The sequence below is a fragment of the Watersipora subatra genome, chromosome 1 (genome assembly GCF_963576615.1).
Source record: "Watersipora subatra chromosome 1, tzWatSuba1.1, whole genome shotgun sequence".
In the NCBI taxonomy this organism is placed as follows: Eukaryota; Metazoa; Bryozoa; class Gymnolaemata; order Cheilostomatida; family Watersiporidae; genus Watersipora; species Watersipora subatra.
In genome coordinates, this window is record NC_088708.1 from 67,982,597 (window position 1) to 68,007,067 (window position 24,471).

The window sequence follows — 24,471 nt, forward strand, 5'->3', positions numbered from 1 at the left end:
CCTACGGCTATAAAATGTCAGGCTGAGTCGATAGTCAAGCCTTGGAGACAAGACAAGTCAGGTTCTCTATCTCTGTAGTAATAATTAAAAAGCCTTGGATGTCTCTCGCAGTACATTCCATAGAAATTGCATAGTCGTCGGAAGTCTTCCATAGAAAGCTCCTGGGGTCGAGTGGTTGGGTCTACATCGGCTTTACTAAGCATTTCATCGCAGAGGTGCGCCAGCTCAGCAGGAAATAAGGTACTGAAAACAACATAATCGACAGAATAGAAAATCGACACATACTGTTTTTTTACTTGAGGTTAGTACAAGTATGGCAGAAACTAGAGAAACTCACACGAGGCCTCGTCTACAGAACTTCTGTCTGTAGTGAAACGTATGTCGAACTAGCTTCTCCACGATGTGATATGGCTGCTCAATTCTCGGGTACTTAAGTGGAACAAAATGTACCACTGCAACATCGACCTCAGGCGGAGGCACAAACACTTTACCTATAACAAGCTTACAATTCAGAAGGTATGAAGGATCTTCCAAGACCACTAATTGTTAAAGTGTGATGTAACATTCTACGAATAAGTGAGCTGATTGGTTCATAAGCAAAGCAGCTGGCTAATGAGAAAATCAATAAGAGTTATGTTCTCTTGAAAGTAGCTCTTTGCGCCATAGCCCAAAAAATGTCGCATATGATGAGCTTCACCTATATGCACATCAATCGCAATATCCTTAACGAAAATTGATGTCGAAAAAGTGTTGCCAAATATTTATACAGTACAAACGAGATCCTTTGAAGTTTTCGTTTACACTTTTTTCAAATCAAAAAAGTGTAAACAAAAACTTTAAAGATTGACTCGCAACAAAATTCACATTACAGTTATTTGGTATCAAAAGATTCAGCATGTCTTACTATGCTGTGTTGTAGGTGCAAAATATGTGGAAATGTGATTACAAAGCTCCTAAAAGCTCAAAAACGAACAGTTCATCGCCGCCATCACAAAACCGCCGTAGATTAGAATCTCTTTCCAAAACGGCTCAAATGGTACGTGGTTGCACAAAATGGTTTGTTTACACTTTCATGCAACCCCATTCGTCAAAATATTTTCACAAATATACTTCATGCATTCAATAAAACCATGTCTATTGTTCTTATGCGTCTGTTTTATCGTCATTGTAATACTGTCACTTTTAGCAGTGATATTTTATAACTTATCGTAAAAATTCGTTTAATTTTTTAACCTTAGCTCAAAGGAGTACATATCATTGTCTGATATTCATGACAAGCCTGTTGGTCACCTGTGATAATCGAAAAATGCTGCAGAAATTATTTTCGAAGTATTGGGTCACATGATCAGATTACGACTAGACGATTAGACCAAGTCGAAACAAGACTGTAAAGTAGTGAGCATCTATATTTGATACGGGGTCTTCAGTAAAACCCTAAGTGTTTGTCATAAACTAGTGCTACGAGAAGTTTTACATGTATATTGAGCCTTTTATTGGCCTTTCAATTCACGTGAGAACATCACGTGACAAAACAATAATCAAATGTAATGACAACGTCAGAGAAATAAACTGATTCCAATCTACGGCGGCTTTTCGCTTTTGAGCTTTTAAGAGCTTGTAATCACATTTCCACATATTTTGCACCTACAACACAGCAGAGTAAGACAAGGTGAATATTTTGATACCAAATAACTGTAATGTGAATTTTGTTGCAAGTCAACCTTTAAGGTAAGCTTCATAAATTCTCGAGAATTTATGAAGCTTTTCGGAAGACTCTTGGCTACTTTTATAAAAATGTTTTGTTAAAACATACTAAGTGCACAGAAAAAAATACTCAGCATGTTTAATATTTGTATATAACTACAGAATGATTGTGTTGCATTTATATAGAATATATCTAAAATGCTAAACCTCAAGGCAACTAATTAAAAATAATTTTTATTAATTTGAATTTTTGTTAATTTCACAATTTCAGTGAAGCATTTTTAGTTGATAGTTTTAAATTTGAATAACCATTGTGTTGCAGACGGTACTCTGTGTTGCAGACGGTACTACTTGAACAAGGCAACCAAAATTTCATGTAACGATGAACATCAGCAGAGATTCCAAGAAGTTTATGCAAAAATCGATGAGTGCCCTGGACTGTAACACTACAGCAGAAGATAACACACAAAGGTGTTGCATACTTTTCAGTGATTTTATAAACAATTATTGAACAAAGATATTTTACAATGAACAGGCCCTAACATTCCGAACCAGAACCAACCATTTAGCTAAAGTATTGACAAATAGGAGAGTTGAATGATGATCCATGGCCGCTAAAACCACCAAAAATGTTCAACTGTTCGATTCAGGCAGAATGCTTCAAGTGTTAAATACAGTGAAACATGGATAACTCGCCCTCGGATATAGCGAACACATGGTTAACTCGAATGGATTTGCTTGGTCCGTTCCCACGCAATGATAAATGGCTCTATATAACTCGAACTCAACACTGTTAATTCGAACTGTTTTTTGCCCAACGGCTACCGAAACGGTTGCTATCGCTTTAGAAAATCACTTTATTCCAAGCCATAGAGGTAAACATCAACTTTTCGTAATTCATAAGCGTCGTTATTACCTCCATCGGCAAAATATTTTTGTCAACGACTTTTCTAAAGGTTTGGTGAAATTTGATTTATACTGCTATACGATGAATAGCACGGGCTAGCCGGGTCACGCGCTCAAGGATTTTCGCCACGCACATACAAAACAAAAACAGCATGTTGTTTTTGTTTTGTATTTGCGTGGCGAAAATCCTTGAGTGCGTGACCCGGCTAGCCCATGATGAATAGTTTTCCGACGTTGATTCCGTGTTGAATCAACGTCGGAATGTTGAATGTTTAAAACGTCTTAAAAATTGTTGTAATTAAACGTATACGTTGTCTTAGCTAAAAAAAACTATTCATCGTTTGACCTAAAAACAGAATACGTGTGTACATTCAATAAGTATCCATTCAAAAAGCGTGAGTGATATACAATGTACCGTAAAACCTCGTAAAACTTTTAATTGAACTGCCTCGGAGTGTTACTCTTAATGAATCCCAGGTAACGTAAGGTAATCTTTGCATAAACTTCAAGAAAAATCGGCAAAATTGATCATGGGTAAAACGCTCAAAAGAAAAAGATGTCTTTTCTTTTGAGCATTTCAGCAACGATCAAGTTTTGCCAATGTCAATCTAAAAAACGTTCTGGCATTAATATCACCTCAAACAACAAACCAATCTCAAGTGATAGAAAAATCTCTATACTTTTTGATAAAAACGTTTTAAACTTTACATTAGAAGCATTCAATTTGAAACAAGCCATTTGTGCTTTTGATTTATATTATAGTTTGTATATGTACATGTATTTACTAATAAATAAGTAAATACATGTACTTGTGACAGTGCTCTGATAACTTGAACGCTCTGATAATTCGAACACTTTTGCTCGGTCCCTTGAAGTTTGAGTTATCCGAGTTTCACTGTACATGTAATTTTAACTCTTAGTAAAGCCAACCTTGAAAAAAGGAAACTATTTTTTGCCATACTAGACCAAAGACCTGATTTTGTATGAGCTCTATTTCGACTCATCTAGGGAAGGTTGTATACATCCTCAAGAATGCCTCGGAGAATATTGAGTAGCAGCCTATGAGTTGCTAAGGATAACAGAATGCACCTAAAAGGTGCGTCCATGTTCATAACACCCTTGATCCCCATCCTCCTAGCTCTCCCCATCCTTCCAGCTTTCCCCATCCTCCCAGCTTTCCCCATCCTCCCAGCTCTCCCATCCTCCCAGCTTTCCCCATCCTTCCAGCTTTCCCCATCCTCCCAGCTCCCCCATCCTCCCAGCTCACCCATCCTCCCATGGGAGGACGGGTGAGCTGGGAGGATGGGGGAGCTGGGAGGATGGGGAAAGCTGGGAGGATGGGAAAAGCTGGGAGGATAGGAGAGCTGGGAGGATGCAGCTTTCCCCATCCTCCGAGCTCTCCTCATCTTTCCAGTTTCCCCATCCTCCCAGCTTTCCCAGCTCTTCCCATCCTCCCAGCTCCCCATTCTCCCAGCTCTTCCCTATTTTCTGAACTCCCCATTCCTTCAACACTTCCCATGTCCTCAACCCTACCTCCTCTGCACGACTCTCTTCTATCCCCCAACGTCAATATTCCTTTGACTTTCTTCGCCTCATCAACATTACACCCCCTCCCCCGTCAATCATCCCCCATCCTGTCAACCCTCGCCATCACCTCAACTATCCACGATTCGCTTAACTTTCTAACATACCCTCAACTCTGCCTCAATGAACACAATGAATAAATGCAAGGCAATGATTGCAGATAAGAAATGCTACCTGGGATGACATGTTTAACTGTTACATCACACAGGTGCTGGCACATGATAGAAAGACGACTCCGTTGTTTGTGTAGAATATCTGCAACCATTCGCTCACCAACCTCTTTCTGGAAAGTCAATGTCAATCTGGTCCGACCATAGCTGAAAAATGAAATACATGTACAGTCATACTTCAACTTACGAGCTTAATGCGTTCCGAGACTGAGCTCGTATGTCAATTTACTCGCATGTTGGTGCAATTTATTTATATATAGAACAATTAAATATATATTGATTGGTTTCCATACTCTAAAAAAAGCAAATAAAACACTCAAAACAAGATATTGTAACAGAAAGAACATGTTGGTTATTGTCCTTACGTACTACATGCTTTCAAAAAGCAACAAATAAAAAAGAATGCAAGGAAATGTGATTAATTAAGATGTAAAATTAAATACATACAATAGCAGTTAACACTCGCATTTGCCAGGGAGGGAGATATAAGTTATCCTTCGTTACAACATTTGACTTTGATAAATTTGGATTTTATCAAAGTGTTAAAAGACAAGCTTAGAAGCAAACCTAAAAGCAAACTTTCATTTTCAACTAAATGTAATTAAAATTTCTTTGGCGTTCATAGTTTGAAGTTTGTCGCTGGTTAGCGAGAAATTTTTCCTTTTTTTTCGCTTTCACGACTAGCCGGCCGTTTTAAGATAAACCTATCTAAGGACGTTTGCCTTTGTCGCCCTTGCAACATGTTGCGATTAGGACGAACACAGGTGTCGTCACAAATGGTTAATGCACGACCACTAGCCAGCTTGTCCGAATGTCAATTAAACAGTTTGGATAGATAGCGCCGGCCTTTTCACATAGCATCGTTTCAGTTACGCTGTCACCGGCCAATTGTTTGTCCAATGCCATCAGCGGTCGTGAAGATCGCTGTACCGTTTAGAAACTATGGTTAGTCCTTTTGCGAACTAAATGCCCTGAATATAATCCTTCTGTTTGATAATTATGAATGTATTTCTGTCATATTGCCGAGCTAGCTCAATCACGCATACACATTTCGCATATTTTTCAATATTTTTCCGTTTAATATCAATTGTTATCATTTGCTTTTTCTTTGTATTATCTTTCATTTTACTGGCAAACTTTTAGTCTACGCACAGTACGTTTAATTCACATAATTCTGCACAGAAATCGTGCACAAAAAACACGGTACAACAGTATAACCTGAGCAGTTGAAAAATACAGAGTGATGCTGTTCTCATAAAACACCTCCGGCATACTTGGCAACTGACTCAAGTGCTTGTATCTCAAACATGGCTCGTATGTTAGTGCTAAAACTTGCTTGAAAGCTGGCTCGTATCTCAAGTTTCTCGTACGTTGGAGCACTCGTAAGTTGAAGTATCACTGTACATGTATACTACTTACATGTATATTACTTATAATCTACAATCCTTATGCATTTACAGCAACAGCTTTAAAACAGTATAAAAACCTTGCCGTGAATGGACATGACGCAAACTCATCATTGTTCAACTACGCTCCAGATCTCAAACAATTGGGATATCGAACAAAAAGTTCAAGATGTTGTGCTTTGGGTGTTAAATAAAAATTGGAAACTTGAACAGCTTGCCGCCACCTGATGCAACGTGTCTTGTTATCTTTAGTATTGAACCATGATAGTATGCAGACACGTTTCATACGATTTACGGAATACTGACTGTATTTTGCGGTACTTTCTTGTGTATTATTTTATTTTTATATTTCATTCGAATAAACCATTAAAACTATTTCTACCCTTGCTAATTCTACGCAAAAATTTTGAAAAATGATGCTGAGGTACGAGTTGTTACAGTTATGGTGATGAATTCCCTGACCTAGTCTATCGATGGAGTATTTATAACTAGAATCCACTGTCATACAGCCCACGACCAAAGTGATATTGGAAAAAAGAAAGGGTACTGATGGTTGAGAAATGCAATATTAGCAGTCAAATAGGATAACTGCAATGGTAGCTGTAATGTACTGGGTGTGGGTGTTATTATATACAACAAATAGCAATAATGAAAGGAAAAGATTATATGTTTATATCTCTCCTCCTGCAAAAAGAGAAATGCAATATTGGCCAATATTAGAAGTAAAATGCACTGATATTATTAGAATAACCAATATTATTTATATAGTAATAATATAAAACCAATGCACAATTTTGTTTACATTTCAAAACGGCATAGCTAACAATATCACGAAGTTGTGATATTTATATAGATTTTTAGAAAATCTGTACTACGTAGTCATTGTTCTGTAGTCATCCAAACTTATAATTAATTATTGTAATAATCTCATAAGAAACGTCAAAAAATATCATCGTCATTTGCTTTACTTACACTGCGTTGGACATCAGTTAGAATGCGAAAGTATTCAAATGTGTCGGCAAATGAAAATGAAAAAATTGAAATCGGCAAAAATGAATCAATTTCTGTACTCCTATGTTAATTGCCGAAACCTTCGGCAATTCGACAATGCTATAGACTGGTGAAAAGTGCACGTTATTTTTTCGTGAAATGCGCAAGACTTTATCGTTCTATTATCTGTCACTCGGCGTTTCAATTTCCGGTCTTAACTTTTATTAAACCAAGCTTTTCAAGCGTTTTGCGGTGATTTTCGTTCAAATTAATCTGTCTATTTGTGTATAATCCGATCAGATGGTTTAGTTTTAGGAATTTGTGGTAACCCTTCAAAGGCTTGGTAACATATTTAAATAGGTTTAAATGTGTTTTGTATCATTATTATACTTTAACGACTTTACAAAACGATGCTTAATTTGTTGATGAAATTTCTTGACGAGGGTTCGTCTTATTGTTGATGAATAATTTTCATAAGTTGTGTGCACATGCATTTATCATAAAAACTCCCACACTTCGCTCCGCTCGTTTGGTCGTGGGAAAACTCAGCGTTCCTTATATATTACCTCCTTTCTTTATACAGTGTGCCCTCTGGTTACCATGACTCTGTTATACGATTTTTTCTCCTTATGACATAACACACGATGATTTTTCTACTCTTTCCATACGAAATATTATAACCATTTGATATCAACAAAAATTTTGCTTGAAATTCAAATTTGGCAGTCAGTGTGCTGAATACGTCGGAATAACAAATATGCCGATATGCTATTCACCGAAATGCCTCGCACGATGCATGAAAGAGATATGATGCTTGATCTCTCTCAGTTCAGCGTTATTCGTTATTAGCTATTGTCCGTAACGAAACTGGAAACAGATGGGTGATATTATTTCAGCTGACGAGAAAGCTGAATTTTAGTAAAATAATTAAAAGTACATATTAAAACTTAGTTTTAAGTATGCGTTTAGTAAGCTAAATTCATTTACTGTAAAACCTCTAATTGAACGCCACCTCTATCTGAAAGGCGCCTCTATTTGACCACGGGTGGTTTGCATTAGCTATTTACTACGGGTTTCTATACCCTCTATATGAAAATTTCCCCCTACGATGCCAACACTGGAAGGAACTAAAACCATAGGGCGAGAGTCCACTGTATTCAGTTTATGGTGTAAAATGATGTAAAAATGCTTAAAATCAGTTTTTAAACTTAACAAGGGTGAACATTGCTTACATTATTTGTAATTAAAAAAACCATTTCAGAATTGATATAAATTTCTTTTCAAAGAACCTTTTGGAATGGATCCTGGTGAAGAGCAGACATCACACTGTAGTTGAAGATGTGAAACAATGATAACCTGTGCAATGCTACAGATATTCACTACGTATACTACCAGGTGTCACGGATACAAAAGGACAATACTCACGATTGCAAGTAAACTTATGTGACGCTATCATACCATACCTCCATGCACCAGTTCTCTCTGAAATCTGCCTTAGCCAAAGTATGATGAGAGGAGAAGAGATATTGAAGGGAAGATTTCCAATAACATGCAGATTAGGAGGTAAATCAGTCCACTTTTTCTTTTCTTCGAAAGGAAACAGTGGCGCCATGTTGAACTTGAGTACGTCTCCATGGAAAATCCTCAAGTCCTTGCCAGTGAACTTGTACCCAGCAGAGAGAGACTGCAGCAACCAAAAACCCACAATGTTACAGCTAGCTATCGCTAACTGGCCCACTCAGACTATGACAATACTGATTTCTACATTTCCAAAACTACCCACGACCATTTATAGCATGTAATCTATACTTATACCTTACTGCTAATCATTTGATGAACGAGAATGACCAGCCAGTCTGTAAATCAATGTGAATCAAATCTGATTCAAAAGCACCATATCTAATCTTGTCTCTAAAACGCCTGAAATGCTTCTGAGAGCCTTTGGGGATTTTTACCTTGAGGATAGGAATAAACCTCTCATCTTTTTCTATTACTGAGAGATGTTTTATATCAGCAGAAAGAATTTGACGTGTAATGCCACCTGGTCCAGGGCCAACCTCAATCACGTGACAATCTGCAATAAACACGTTTAGATGACTGAGAAACCTGGCAAATGCAGTAATGAAGTTTGATGAGGAAAAATCACAAAAAATAGGTTGACAACTTCCTTGGCTAACAAAATATGCTATAAAAACTATAGCGGAATACACATAATTTGACCGCCACTATAGAGGAACGGTTAAAAAATAGAGCGCCATGGCAGTCAATTAGAGATTTTACGATAATTTGAGTACAACTTCAAAATTTTGTAAGACTAGCAGTGATCAGTTATAGAAATCAACAAACTGCTGTCGGAGCCAACTGACCCATCTTTTCTCAGAGATATAATAAATTAGGCAGGCAGAAAAAATAGTCTAGCATTCAGAAAGTCAAAATGCTTGTCATACGAGGTAAGGCATAGGCCAAAATGCTCCAACAAGCCAATTAAAAACAACTAGTCAGCAAACCTGTAAGGTCTCCGGCGCAGCGCACCAACTTCTTGATAGCTGACTGGTTAAGAAGAAAGTTTTGAGAGAGCCTTTTAATGGCACCAAGTTTGTAAATCCTTATCAGTTCTTGAATAGTTGGCAGAGGTGGAGCCCTCTGCAGAGTCATTGCATTTATATCTGTATACTGAACAGAGAGAACAGACAGCACGCCTACAGTAGCTAATTCAGCGAATGACAACTAAACTAGTGATGAAATGGCTTGTGATTAGAGAACATTTTGGAAGTTCATACCAGTTTTCAGAAGGGACAGATGTATCACAGTAAAACAGGAAGCTAATGGATACAACCACTCTACAAACTTAGTGATGCTCGTAAAAGGGGCCATTAGATGGGAAAGAAACCTTCATGAGTTGCTTGAGTGAATGGTACTTTAGTCTATAATTCCATAAAGTAACTATCTGTACCAGGCTGGCTAATGGTTAACTTAGTAATGATGAAAAACGGCGTTTTTAACTTTTAATTACTACATGTAGTTGTTAAAGTTATCAAAGTTATATTTTTTCATTACATTAGCAATTCTTGCTAAATGAAATTGGTTTTTTGCTTATAACACTGAAAATATGCTTTCCTACCACCGTAAGATTATGTTCCGCGCTTTTTGTATGTAGCCATTGCGCTAAGCAATCATTGCTAGTAATTACAAGATAAATCTTGTTACATAGTAAGAACCCTTATAAAACCTAGTCGAGTTTTGTGATTGAATACTGCAAACCAAATACAGCGTATTTGTTACGCAGACCTTTGATTAATAAGCTTAGATATAATCATTTATTCATTAAAAAACTAGCTTTTTGCTTAGGAATATTGAAGGGAGCGATAGCACAATCATTTACTATAGGAATGATAAAGGATAAGCACAATAATTTTGGAATATGCCTGTCAGGTGTGATCGCCATATAATAAGTCCTTAATAGATATGCTAGAAGCTATCCAGAGGCGTGCCATTAGATGGATTTTTAGACGGGTAATCAGAAAGTGCCATTAGCTGTGTGAAAGAGCATGCTATAGATACAATTGAGGCTTGTCGACAAAAGTTAAATAAAAAATTTATTGAAAAGGTTTAATCTGGTCAATACGACATGGACATAAATAAATGTATCTTTTAATAAATCATTCTACTCGAAAAGGTACTGTCGCTTTTCATTTTTGCTTGGCCCAATTCAACTTCTCATTTTATAACAGAATCAGAGTTTTATTAGATAGACTGGCACAAGCGTCATAGTAAATTGTGAATAAGTCCTTGTTTCATTTTAGTGAGAAAAAGGAGGCAAAAAACTAAATTTTCTATTTGATATGTTCATTTTTATTTTAGTAAATATCCATGTAATGCTCACAGGCATAATGGGTCTTCCTGTATATATATACATTCAGATGACGATATTATTCTACTAAAATGGTGAGGTCACTCATGTTGAGCCAGGTCGTTTGTATTACAGGAATGCACTTTGCTGACTTGAGCAGAAAATAGCAGCTAAGTTTCAAACCTCTGTGACATTATCAATGTATTCCATCATCGTGTTTACTAATGCTGTTTATGCCATGTTTATATTACACTATTGTTCATGCTGTTTTACTGCTCACATTCAACACCTTTTTGTTTGTGTTATTTAGGTTTGCTATTACCTGATCGTGTAATGGGCTTCCGTTAGACATACTAATTTAATAATGCAAACCCTGCAATAACCTGTCTCTCGATTTTCATACTAACAACATTACCTCAACAAATACCTCATGCTACATAGTGCCAGGCTGTAAAGAACCCATTTCATTTCCTGAGTATAGAGAGTTTGAGACGACCAAAAGAGCTATCATTTGAGGGAAATATTACAGAGAACTGGCAAGTATTTGAACTCGAATATGACATTTACATAGCTGCCAGGTTCGATGAGAGATCTCCTAAGGTGAAAGCATCTCTATTGCTCAATCTAGCTGGTTCCAAAGCAATAGAGAAGGCAAGATCTTTCACATACCTTCTGGAGAGAGAGAACCTACTGATCCTGGGGATGCCCATCTGCCAGCTGAGACGAAGGATGACCCAGAAGTACTAAAAAGAACATTCAAGAACTCTGTAATCCCATTACAAATGTTATCCTTGAGAGATATCGATTCAACACACGGTTCTAATTAGAAGACAAGTCATTTTCACAAATTCTACACAGATCTCAGAAATTTCATCAGTCAGCGTGTGTATGGTGACCTCAGTGATGAATGGCTATGGGACAGAATAGTGGCAGGCATCTACAACACAGTCAGGAAACAGCTCCTTAAGACATCTGATCTCACTCTTGTCAGAGCAGTGCAAATCTGCCAGATAAACGAGGCTACCGAGAAAAATGTCTGTGTTCAAAGCTGAAGCTACTGAGAGCGCCACTATCGATGCCGTGAGGCCCAAGCCGAGATTCAAACAACTGCAACAACAGAATAATAAGTGTGGTAACTGTGGTTTGCAAGAACACAGAGGAACTATCTGCCCAGCCAAAGGTAAACACTGTGTTAAGTTTAAAAATATGAATCACCATATCAGAGTATGCCAATCCAGTGTCAATGCTGTTAATGAGCTTGTAGACGATGTAGCTGATGAAGCATCTGACAGTCTGATGATTGAAACCATAGATTGTAACTGTTCTGACATACCCTCGAGTGCTGTCACAAAGCTTGATATCCTTTAACCAAACAATGACATACGTGCCAAGTGCGATACTGGGGCGAAAGCCAATGTAATGTCTAATGCAACTGCATGTATGTTTCTTCAGCCATGTGATGTTGATAAAGCTGAGAGTAAGCCACTGATAGGTTTCATTGGTAGTGTAACCAGGTCACTAGGTGTTATTGAGATAATATGCCATTAGAGTGGTGAGCGGTTTTCTGGACAGTTTCATGTAGTACTTAACTGTGAGAATACATTGCTGTTTAAAAGATTGTGTCAGGTTAAGGTTTGTTACACTATCTGCTGATGTACATGAAGTTGAAGCACAGACTCCTCTGTTACCAGATCAGATCCTGAAAGAGTACAGCGATCCGTTTGGTAATAAACCTGTCAAATATCGCATCAAAGTGGGCGAGAAGGTTGATTCAGTAGTGCGTCCAGTCAAATCCGTCACCCTGAGCCTGTATCGACTCATGGGACCTTAACAAGGCAATCAAGCGCCCTCATCATCCATCCAGAATCATAGAACAGATTACAGCAAACATAACTGATGCAAAATCTTTCACGGTCATCGAAGCAAGAGAGGCTTATTACCAGATCTTTCTGGATGAACAATCATCCATCTCACTACTTTCATCACTCCCTACAGCGATATCGCTACCTAAGAATGCCGATATGACTATGCTCGCCTGGAGATGCATATCAGAGAACCGTAAAACAATTCTAGAAGGTTATCCCTGTAAGGTGGTAGTAGATGATATTCTGGTTACATGACCAGCTGAGAAAAAAGACGATCGTAATCTGCACACAACTCTGAAGAGACTGCGAGAAATAAATCTGAAGCTCTCAGTCAGAAAGTGTGTCTACAATAAGTCGAGAGTACTATATATTGGTCACATCCTCTCAGATGAAAGACTGAAACCTGACCCCGAGAAAGTGAAAGCCATTGCAGAGTTACCCCCCCCATCACCAAAGACGAATTGCTCAAGTTCCTGGGGATGACCAAATATCTCAGGAAATTCATCCCATCTAGACCACCCTCTCTATTGCACGTGATCTCCCAAGACCCAATCTAAGACCCAAAATATCCAGAGACAACTTGAAGGTAGACAGAAACAGGTTTCATATGCTGACAGGCAGAGAAAACCTCTTAGCAACCTACAGCCAGGGGATGTGGTTCAAATCCAAGATGACAAGGGCTATAAAAAATAATCACATGTAATCTCCTAAGGTCCCACCAATAGCTCATATATTGTGCAGGACACTACTGAGAATTCCTACAGAAGAACAAGAGAATACCTTCTCGAGACTCCTCCATCGAATGAAAACTCACAAGCTAGAAATATTGAGTCCTCCCTCACCTCAACCACCGGAGGTTCATACATCAACAGCTCGACAGTCATCCAAACCAGCTGAAACTCCATCGAATATAGCTGATAAGTGTGACACTGTCATCCGTCAGGAGTGTCGTGGAGCAATCTCTCCATCACCTAAATGGCCATGCATTCTGGCCAAGTCATATGTCACCTCAAAGACAATCTGAACAATGCGTAGCTTACAACTGAAAAGGTGGAGATGTGACATAATCAATTATAGATCCCATCATCGTGTTTACTAATGCTGTTTATGCCATGTTTATATTTCACTATTGTTTACGTTGTTTCACTGCTCACACACAACACCTTTTTGTTGTGTTCTTTAGGTTTGCTGTTATCTGATCACGCGATGGGCTTCTGTAAGACACTAATTTAAGAATGCAAACTCTGCAATAATCTGTCTCTCGATCTTCACACCAACAACATTGTTAAAATTGTTATGGGTGAATAGGAAGAAATTATGTTATGCATAACTAATCCAAATCCACACACATCAGTGTTGAACTTGCTTGTCATATTATTCTATTTTGACTATGTTCAGTTGAGTACTTTTGGTTAACTTGTGGGAACTAATTTGCTTATTACTGTTTCAGGTACAAGTAAAGGTATTTAGCTGTTGTAAGCGATACTTATATTTACCAGTAAAAGTTAATTCTTTATTTTGTAAGTCCAACATTTAAAATACACAACTAACAAAATTCTAAACAATAATTTTAATGAAAAAAGAGTAAAATAGCTAACAAATGTTACGCTCTTACTCGAATGGTCATCCATGTTTGATTGCTCGGTCTCGTACAGCTGCGAGTTCCGATAGTCGGATGAGAGTCATGGCAGTCCTTATATGGAGGCTTGGTAGTTGAGATAGGGAAGCAAAAGAAGATCTGTAGCTGATGATGGAGAAAGAGACTCCATAAGTAGGGAAGAGGTAGAGGCTCCAGAGGCAGAGGGAAGAGAGAGGAAGGCTCCAGAGGAAAAAAGAGGGAGGCTCCAGAGGCAAAGGAATGCACCTCAGCAGGCGGAGGGAGCCTGAACAGGTCCTTCAGGAAGGGGAGATAGACAGACCGACTGCAGATGATAGAGAGCCGTTGGAGCTGTTCTCTTTTATAGATGTCTCTATTAGCTTGTGGGAAGGGGTTTAAGAGCTCAGGTTCTGTTCTTTATGTCGCAGAGGATTACCAATTGATTGAACTTGTCTAAAGTACGTCATGGGAGTGTAATGATTGGAAATTATGACTAACTCCAATTGTCTTGGTCGTGTCTGGTACAGGTCTAATATCTTTTAATGGTTTTCTGGCATAACAATTGATGTCCCTTTCCTCATCAGCTACTTCCACAGGAGGTTTCTAAGTTGCTTGTTGATGAGTATGTATGTGATGACTGTCGTTATTGCTTGTCCTCTAATGTATTTGGTGTCATGTTCATTGTAATATTGCGTATGTCTCCAGTGTTAAGGCGTTTCTCCATTATGATATCTCGATTCGTTCATACTTCTATACAACAACATTAACGACAGGTCTAGCCATACCTGCCAACTCTCACGCATTGGGCGTGAGACTCACGCAATTACCCCAAAGAAAAAATGAAAATGCGTGAGAAATGCGTGAGATTTTTGCCCCAATTGCCACAATTTTATATACACCATCATTGATACATCAATTGCCCCAAAACCAAATCTCACGCATTGCCCCACTCTTGGGTTGGCAGGTCTGGGTCTAGCACAGAATAATATTATATAGTCACAAATCTACACCCATACTAATAGATACCTCATGTTACAATCTCTTCTGTTGGTTCTAGCTAGTCGTATAAAAAATGAGTCTATTAACTCTGTTGGTTTTAGCAAATATAGCGAGGTAAAAAATCGTCGAGTTTAAACATGAGATTTGCCTTCTTCATTTTGCATCCTTGGGCTCGCTTCAGCATGCGTGCATATTCGACTTTGGAATACGACCAAAAAGACGTTAAAATGACAATAGTAACGAGTGGATATATGCACATATTAAACTGAAACAACATTATTTGATATTTTTTCATCAAATATCTTCAACAAATATACCATAAGTCAGAGGAAATGCATTCATGATACATATACCATAACTAAAGTGCCATGTTTTCGCACTCTTTTATTGTTTAAACAACAAATATAAAAAATTTGTACTAATTCCATACTACCTAACATCGATAATTAATAGAGCGATGCCTTGAACAGAACCTTGCTAACAGATAGCCATGCTGTCCAAGACTGACTGTGAACGGTTTTTAACCTTAACCTAGATGATTTCATAAACAGTTTTACCATGAAGTGATAAGGGCAAATACGTAAATGGTGTTCATAAGAATTATGGACGGTTGGGCGACACTCAATAGGGCGACAGACACTTAGGCGACACTTTCGGTTCGAAAGGCGACAACTTCAGACGGAAGGGCGACACAGCGGACAAACAGGCGACAATTCTAGACACTGAGGCGACAATTCTGAGGGCAGGATTAATTCAAAATATTAAGGCCTGTTATGTTGTTGTGAATTAGTAGTGAACACTAACAAGACGCCAACTTTATTGATGCCTAGATCGGAAATCTTGCATTAGTATATTTTTTACGCATCGCCCCACCTTCTTTCCTTGACATCTGTTACCTGCTTATATCCTCATTAATCTGATTACATTATTCTTTTACACACAGTAGAATTTCATATTGTACTAATGAATGTACCAAATATTTATTTAATTGAGATGGTTATTATTTTAAAAAACTGCTGAGATTAATCTGTCTTTAATCGCCCAACTATTCTTCTGTTCATCCTTTTCCACAAATTTAACTCGAGTCTGTCAACACGCTCAGAAGTCATTTAGCCAGTCACTATTTTCTTTTTCACTTCCTTCCTTGAATGCTTGGAAAAAGTGGCAAGTTGTTTATCAGTGTGGCAAAAGTCTGAGATTCCTTACCTCCTAATTTATGACATCATAGAGGTACCAACTTTTTTAACGCCTTTGAAGCGATGCATTCTTGAGTCATTAGCATACCGCTGTTGATGAGTCATTATACTATCTTTGGCTCATGTATTATGTATTAGGACCCTCAGTAGTAGCTCTCAAATTAATGTATATTCTTGTACTGATTGCAGGATGAAAATAAATACATACATATGAGTTTAGCTTGATACATTTTAATAAATTTGCTTTTTGGTATATTTATACAAATAGTAAAGCTGATTTTTATCATATATAACTTTCAAAAATACGTACATCAATAGTTTGCAGCATTAATCTTTTTTACAATGACTTTATTCTGATTGATACTATGTAGATAAACCCATCTAGCGATAGAACTTCTCTTTCCTGTTTAGAATGACGAGATCAGGGTCACGGTTATACATTGGTAACTGAATATTACTTTACTAATTCTAAAACTTACATGAAAAGATAATTTGAATTACAGGAGTATAATTGTACACAGTGACTCGCAGGTACTCGAATGCACTTGCACTTCCAATCATACACAAAAATAATTGCAGGAAATTCTCTACACCGCTATTTAATAAAGTTGTCATTAAAGTTCAAGCCGATGGCTGTCTATGTAATATCTTCCCATCTTTTTTGAAGTTTGTCCTTTGTTGAAATAGTTGTGTATAAAAAAGATTCATAGTGCGTGTTAAAATGCAAAATATAGTATATGATGTGTCACATGGCAACATGAACCTGCAACTGAGTATATATCACAAAGGTCTTTGAGGTGTTGATCACTCCTCATTGTCTCAAACTTCAGCTTGTGTGGGCCATCAGGATCTGTGACAAGGGTAATTCGGTCAAATATCTCAAGTGACTCTAAGGGTAACATGGCATCAGGACCGGTTGATTTCTATGCTTTGGAATGGATCATTTCTCCGTAAGCTTTCTGTGATGCTGTTTAGTCTTCTTGCAACAAGCTGCAGAAGTTAGTAAAATATGGATATATCTTAGACACCTATGTCAGAAAAAGCCTTCATTCTTCATACTCAAATAAAATCTCAACAAACATAGATCAGTGTGAACCGCAATTTAGCCTATTGAGTCTGCATTATAATGACATTGAATTATTATCATAATTGTAAAGAAACAAGGATAAGGAAATCTTTATTTCCACAAGTAAATGAGAAATCACAATAATAAGGATTTGTCTTTTCATTTCACACAAAGAGCAAACTCTTCTCCCAGCTACTGTGAATTTCGACTATCGAAACCATAAAACTATTTCTTCTCGGGGTAAGATAACTCTAAAGTTTCAACAATCAGAGACAAGATTGTCGACAATTCAGCCGCGAACGTGACTTTTCGAACAGTTTTGAACAAACATGCTGATACAAAAACAAATTTTGGTGTTTTAATTGAATAAGCTAGATGCATTTTTAGAAAAAAAACCTTAATATTTTGTTAATTGTCTGGGCTAGCATAATCAGAGAAATCCCACCAATGGCGTTTAAAAATACATGTTGCATTTTCGAAAAAAAGTCTGTAAAAAACAATAACACTGTCAAGGCTACGTTTCAAAAATATACGCAAGCATTGCACACGACGACAGCATCTCATAGTTTGTCAGTACATTACCTTGTCTTCAACCAAACAGCAAACCAGCTTGTCGCCTTTCAGTTTGGGATTGTCGCCGGTTTGTCTGCCGTGTCGCCTTTCCGTCTGAAGTTGTCGCCTTTCGAACCGAAAGTGTCGCCTAAGTGTCTGTCGCCCTAATGACTGTCGCCCAAAAGTCCAGTTACCGTTCATAAATAATTCTATGCTCACGCCGCAGCTTCAAAAACCGGAGTCTACGAAGCGTCTTGTATATTCCATAAGTTCTATGAGATGTATAAGACCAACACTTTTCATTATTTATACATTGTAGCACCTATAATGAAGTATGGAAATATTTTACGATGGTTATAATAAGTGCAAGTTTTTGCACAACATACAAATTAAATTAGCATATCTGTATAGAAGTCCCAAAACAAATAATAGACAGTAAAGGGTATCGCTAGTTAAGTCAATTGTTTGTGTTCGTTGTTTAGATCTTACTCCTTATGTTATTCAGCTCATGTTCTATAGGCTGGGTTGTTCTGTCATTTAATTAAATACAAAGGATAACGATCATTTTTGGCTAAGGGGTTCAACGCAAAGTTGTTTGTGCTGTTCTTAATATTTATGAATATCTACATCTTACATCTTCTTCATAGAACGTACTAGAGCCGGTTGCGGCAAGCGGCACGCCTCATATGTTGAGCAGTTGTTAACACTAGATAATATTGTAATTTATTGCCATATTAGCAAATAATTGTTTATTGTTGATGTGATGTACAGTTTTTAAATTCACGAACAGTCTTTGGTAAAAAGCTGTTGTGATAAACAGACGTTCTTGCATATATAGTAGGAGGATCGCCTCTTCCAGCAGCTCGTGTGACAGTCGTACTAACTCGGTCCTGCATTAATTCATCATAGGTGGTAATTAATGAGTTGTGATTCTGGTCAGAGGAGAGGAGTCGCATTAGCAGATTTTGTCTACTGACCTTCCGTCTTTCACATAGTGTTTGCATATTTAAAGTATCTAAAGCTTTGGTGATGCTATCTCTTCCTTTCAGTTTACAAATCTAGGTTTTATTTGTTCCATCAATGATATACCGCCCCCATGGGGGCTGTATATCATTGATGCCCAGAATCTTCTTCCCAGAATCTACTTCATTTCACTCAGATAACCAGCATTTAATGTGTAGATTTTCAATGCATGTTGCTAAACTGCTTTCATGATAATGATTTCATGATACACGAGCGTTCATTAAGGTTGATTGTTCTTAATGCATACGAAGACTCATTCCTGAGTTTCTAATCAGATGGGTGTTTAAAAAGTCTTAAAATATTTTGACGACCTGGCTAAAGGTACAGAGCATAAACGTGTGAATTTTTTGATGAAATTGGCAGAACAATGTGGACACTCATAATGTCTACACTGACTAACAGATACGAGCACAATAACAATGTGGGATTTATTAATAATATAAATTTAAAGCCTCACTCTTACAACTTGGCATTTTAACGGAGCTTCACTAGACGCGTAAGGCAGGTCTGAAAAAAATATTGTAATAGGCATCAAGGGTGACCTAGAGATAAGTATGGCGCCTTACAGTGCCTCGCGTTGCGCGTTCACAACTCAAGTTGTACAACTCGAGTTGCCGTGTTGTACAACTCGGCCTGGGTTTTTGATGAACTCGAGTTGTGTTACGCAAAACTAACACGGGTTTGTAAAGAAAGCAAAGTGAGTAATTGGGGTGTCTCATTTACAGAACATTTACAGAAATTTAACACTAATAATTTAAATATATATACACATTTAAAGTATATATATTAGCGATATTTGCGTACATTTGTTTCTATAAATATAACGAGACAAAAACAATTGTAGAATGTAAATAGCAAACTAAAAAACAATCTATATGGGAGCTGGGACACTTCTTTTTCAAATGAAAAAGAGTTATCTCTCTAGAACCTGACAAGAAACTGAATGAACACCGGAAATAAACAAACGTAGAAATTATGTCAACGACGTTTAAGGATGCACAAAAAAAATTCCATATAAAATATACCGTAGCTAGAGAAAATGAAATGATGAGATGTTCTCAAGCCGAGTCGTTGAACTCGAGTTGTTGTTGAAAGAACTCGGCTTGGGTTTTGATGAACTCGAGTTGTGCAACTCGAGTTGTACAACTCGAGTTATATTTACACAACTCGAGTTGTGTAACTCGAGTTGTACAACTCGAGTTGCAAACTCGGCACGCTATAATTCGCCATTTAGTTCCAGTTTTACAGTACGTACATACATAGTTTAATTTCTATTAGCTAACGGGTGCCTATTGATGTACCATTGTTAATATAACCAGATCTACGGTTATGCTACCGTAATACCAATATATTGCACCTTACTTTTGAAAAGTCGCGTTGCGTGTTCACAACTCGAGTTGTGCAACTCGAGTTGTAGAACTCGAGTTGTGAATGCGCAACGCGAGGCACTGTAAGGCGCCATAGATAAGGTTGTATGGTACAGCATAACTCAAATTGTTTAAAACGCATTTAATACATCTCACAGTCATGTTTGTTTTGAAAATTTTAGTGCTAGGAGCTGCATAGTATAAGAATAGCAGAACTTTTCTTGTCAAAACAAACTATAAGTGAGCCAAGTTATGCTATTTAAGTTGAAGCAGTACCTAGGAAATAGCAATTTTTCTCTTGCTGCAGTTGGTCTTCCTATGTCACTACTGGTCCATGTCTTGGTGTCTGATATGTATAGCAACACATTTTTTTTTACTGCCATATATGTAGCCACGTTTGAATTTTTGGCACTCATAAGTATGGTGAAGTTATTTGCAAACTGCAGGCCAGTTTTATCCATTTTTCTGTTTTATCGAATTTTGCTTATTGTCGAAGAGGACGTTTTCTATCCGTTGTTTTGTCATGTGCTCATAGCCTCACAAGTTTGATTTTTTGTGTTGTATCGGCAGAAATCTTGTACAGTTCCTTGAATAAATGCCTAGCGACGCTCTACTCAACTGCTAGATATTCTTGCAAATGCTGTTCAACATCCTGGGTTCTCATAAATAACATAAACAGTTGTGAATACAAGACACTATTCTGCAGCAAGCTTCTTGTGTAGAGTTCTGGCAGTTCTAAATAGTTATTGAGTTAGTTTGATCTGTTGTGCAGCCAGAATTGCTGTCACCACTGAATCAAAGGCTGCTGACACATGGTCTTTTAAACATAGCTGAAGGCTAGGCTATATCGAAAGCATGCTTATTGTAATAAATCTCACCTTGGGCCACTGATATGATTTGAAGTAGAACATCTGAGTGCCCCGTTCTCAGGAAGGAAAATCATCAAATGACTATGGTAGAGAAGCAATAGATGGAACAGTTTGGGATGCGTATACTGTTCCTGTTCCAAACTACACTAACAAATATTTTTATAAGGGTTATTTTTCTGCTTGTAGTACATCTTGTCGATCTGAGCAATGATTGAAGAGCTTGCTAAGGCTGAACATCTACTAGAAGAAACTAATTCACTGGGGTACAACAATAGCAAACTGACCAAAGTCTGTTCAAAACTGTCAAAAAAGATCACTGCTGATATCCTTTTTCTCCAAAGGTGTCAAGCTGATGCACCGACAGCTCTGGCCGACAGCACCCTTTGCTCAGTCTCGAGCAGCAACATTCCGTATCTTTCTGGAATTCTCCAAGTCGTGAAACAATCCGATGATGTTTCGGAAGTCATTTATTATATAAGAAAGTATGGTATAGTTGTGGATGTGGTATGCAATGGAGGAAGGACTTGGAAAAAAGTGATAGCCCGTAATCCGCAATCTCTTCACCTCATATGGGCTGGGCAAGGTCAGTACGGTTCTAAAGATATCGTGAAAAAGGCTGAGCGATACCTTGTCTGTGCTAAGCAACGCAGCGAATTCTCACCTCCAAATATAGTTTATGTATTTTGCAATGGAGTCACACATGAAATGGCCGAAACATTGGAGAGCATGGGCATCGAGGTAATAGGCGAGCGGGTAGATGTTTCAAGGGAGGTCGAAGAGCGGCTGACTGCTGTCTATGCTGACTCAGATGATAGTGATGACGAAGCTTCTGAAACAATATGTACAGTTCCTGGTATCGGTTACTCGACCTTATCTGCTGAGCCCAATTGTGCTGACCTTGAGGCCTCTTCGCTTAGTAAACATGAGGTAAAATGGTTGCTAATACTCTCTTGTACGCTTTTTTTGCATGCTAACATTGTTGTTGGATTCTCTCTCTCTTGGCTATTTTGCCATTACAGTCATACCTCGACATACAAGCATAATGCGTTCTAGGACTGAGCTCGTATGCCAATTCACTCACATCTCAAGGCACTATTTCTAATAGAAAATAGCTAAGTACAAATTAATCCGTTACCATATAAAAACCACCCAAAAGAATATTACGGTGATAAAAGTGTTTTTATTTGTTATAATTCAGTACCTTCACTAACAAAGTAAAAAAGACCCATTTGCTTGTTATGATCTGCAATAAAATGTAACATCACTATGTACACTTTCCAATGGAGTTTTTACCTTCGAGACAGACGATGTGGATAGCGGCGTTCTGAGAGACTAGAGAGCAACGCGTTCTGTACACTAAAATTTTGTGACGGTACGTAACAGAAACTTTTAATTTAACCTTAATGAATTTAGCTTACAAAACACACATTTGAAGCTAAGTTTTAATCTTTTACAAAACTTCCTTTAACTTTGTCATATTTTTAAGTATCCGTTTCTGGTTATGCTTTTTTGTCTTGCGTTCACTTTAACTTTTAGCCAACATTTTAAAAACTTTTTTCAAACTGAATCAATAATAAAAACCGAGCGATGCTGTTCTCGAAAGCAGCCTCTCACAAACTTGTCCAAATAGTGTAGTGGCCATCGAAAACCTGCTCGTACGCTTGTATCTTAAAGATTACTAGTATCCAAAGGAAGAAACATGATGGAAAGTCAGCTCGTATCTCAAGTTTCTCGCATGTCGGTGCACTCGTATGTAAAGGTATGACTGTATATAGATTTTTTTGATCAATAGGGAAAGGTTTCTTTGCATACAATTTGTAAAATCGCGCAATGTACACATCAATATGAAGTTATCCTCCCTCGCTTGTAAAGCGAGGGAGGATAACTTCTGAATTGCAGTCAGCATCAGTGATTCATTAGAGATCATACTTGTGTTAGTTGAAAAACAACACTTCTAGGATCTAGATCAGGAGCTGAACTCTCATGGAAGCGCACAGTTATGTATAGTTTACTTCACGTAGGTCATGCAGTGTGCGATGAAAAAAAAACATGTCCATTTGCTTTATGTTGATAATGTTGTGGAAACGTGTGCATGATCACGTACAAATAGGTTCACGTAAATCCCATTAAGAACCAAGACTTATACTAATTTTCCGCTCTGTGTTATGTGGTTGTGCGCTCTGTGTTATGTGGTTGTGCGCTCTGTGTTATGTGGTTGTGCGCTCTGTGTTATGTGGTTGTGCGCTCTGTGTTATGTGGTTGTGCGCTCTGTGTTATGTGGTTGTGCGCTCTGTGTTATGTGGTTGTGCGCTCTGTGTTATGTGGTTGTGCGCCAAGTTTACATCGTTGAAGCATTGGGACTCATTAAGGGAGTTTCGATAATCTGTTTTGATAGTGTTTGAGTCTTTGGTCCTAGCTGCACTGGAGTACTGGCATACCATAATACAGTAAGATGGTTCTCTGGTTAACATCTTTCTTCTGTTCTGTTAGGCTAGTTACCTGGTATATATAGAAAAGCCATTACTTTAATGTTCCCTCAGGGACTGGTTTTTAAACCTTTCGCTTCTATTGAAGTCTACCTTCCGTGGCAAAATCCTAGTCTGAATAAAGACATAGTATTGAAACCCCAACAATGCATGTTTGTTCAAAGTCTTCAGCTATTGGTACTTTGGTATTTTAGACTGAAGACTCAACTTGCTCTCTCATCAAAGATATACAAAACCTAAGTCGGGATCAGAAGATCTTTATGGATATCACGACTATGCTAGTATATGTGTCTGACTTATGTAATGGGGGCTGTGATAAACAGTTTGCCGAGTCTGTGCTCACGAAACAGGCTGCTGAGGAGAGACAACTTCCTGCCCTCGATGTGATACTGCCTCATATGACCAACAAGAAGCTTGTCACTTGCCAGTCAGCTCTCGACGATTATTGGGGAATAGTAAATATAATGGCGGGGCCGAGAGAGAAGGCTAGAGCGAAGTCATTATGTGACCAAATGGTTGTTGTACCTGACTGTATTTCAAGCAGATTCTCGTCTCTCGTTGTCAGCGGCCAGATCAGAGAGAGGTCAAAGGTTATTTTTGGTGCTGCCGATATGCTGCATTGCATGATACTAACATCTAATGAAGGTTTTATTCGAGCTGCTGCTGCTCAAAATATACATATAGCAGCCATTGTGCATCAGCCGCGCGCTCTCAGTGAAGAAAAGACAATTTGTTAATTGTCTTCTCTCATGTTTTTGAGCCTGTTGACTGAACATGCATTGCACATCTGATCAGTTTAAGTTAATTCTGTTCTTTATATATAAATAAAATAGTTTTACAA

At 37.9% G+C, this 24,471-nt stretch overlaps 2 protein-coding genes across 2 annotated transcripts; one reads left to right on the forward strand and one right to left on the reverse strand.

The window, feature by feature from the left end:
• Window positions 1–16: 16 nt before the first annotated feature.
• LOC137392157 (dimethyladenosine transferase 1, mitochondrial-like) lies at window positions 17–15,575 on the reverse strand. The gene is made up of 7 exons (XM_068078791.1): window positions 15,505–15,575; window positions 9,268–9,433; window positions 8,716–8,834; window positions 8,224–8,444; window positions 4,369–4,511; window positions 338–491; window positions 17–243 (listed from the first exon to the last, which is right to left on the reverse strand). The coding sequence occupies exons 2-7, from the start codon at window positions 9,413–9,415 to the stop codon at window positions 18–20; spliced, it is 1,011 nt and encodes a 336-aa protein (XP_067934892.1). The 5' UTR covers window positions 9,416–9,433; window positions 15,505–15,575; the 3' UTR covers window position 17.
• Window positions 15,576–18,143: 2,568 nt separating this feature from the next.
• Window positions 18,144–24,471, forward strand: LOC137405931 (UPF0415 protein C7orf25 homolog). Its single transcript, XM_068092408.1, has 3 exons — window positions 18,144–18,217; window positions 21,331–22,071; window positions 23,825–24,471. The coding sequence occupies exons 2-3, from the start codon at window positions 21,352–21,354 to the stop codon at window positions 24,365–24,367; spliced, it is 1,263 nt and encodes a 420-aa protein (XP_067948509.1). The 5' UTR covers window positions 18,144–18,217; window positions 21,331–21,351; the 3' UTR covers window positions 24,368–24,471.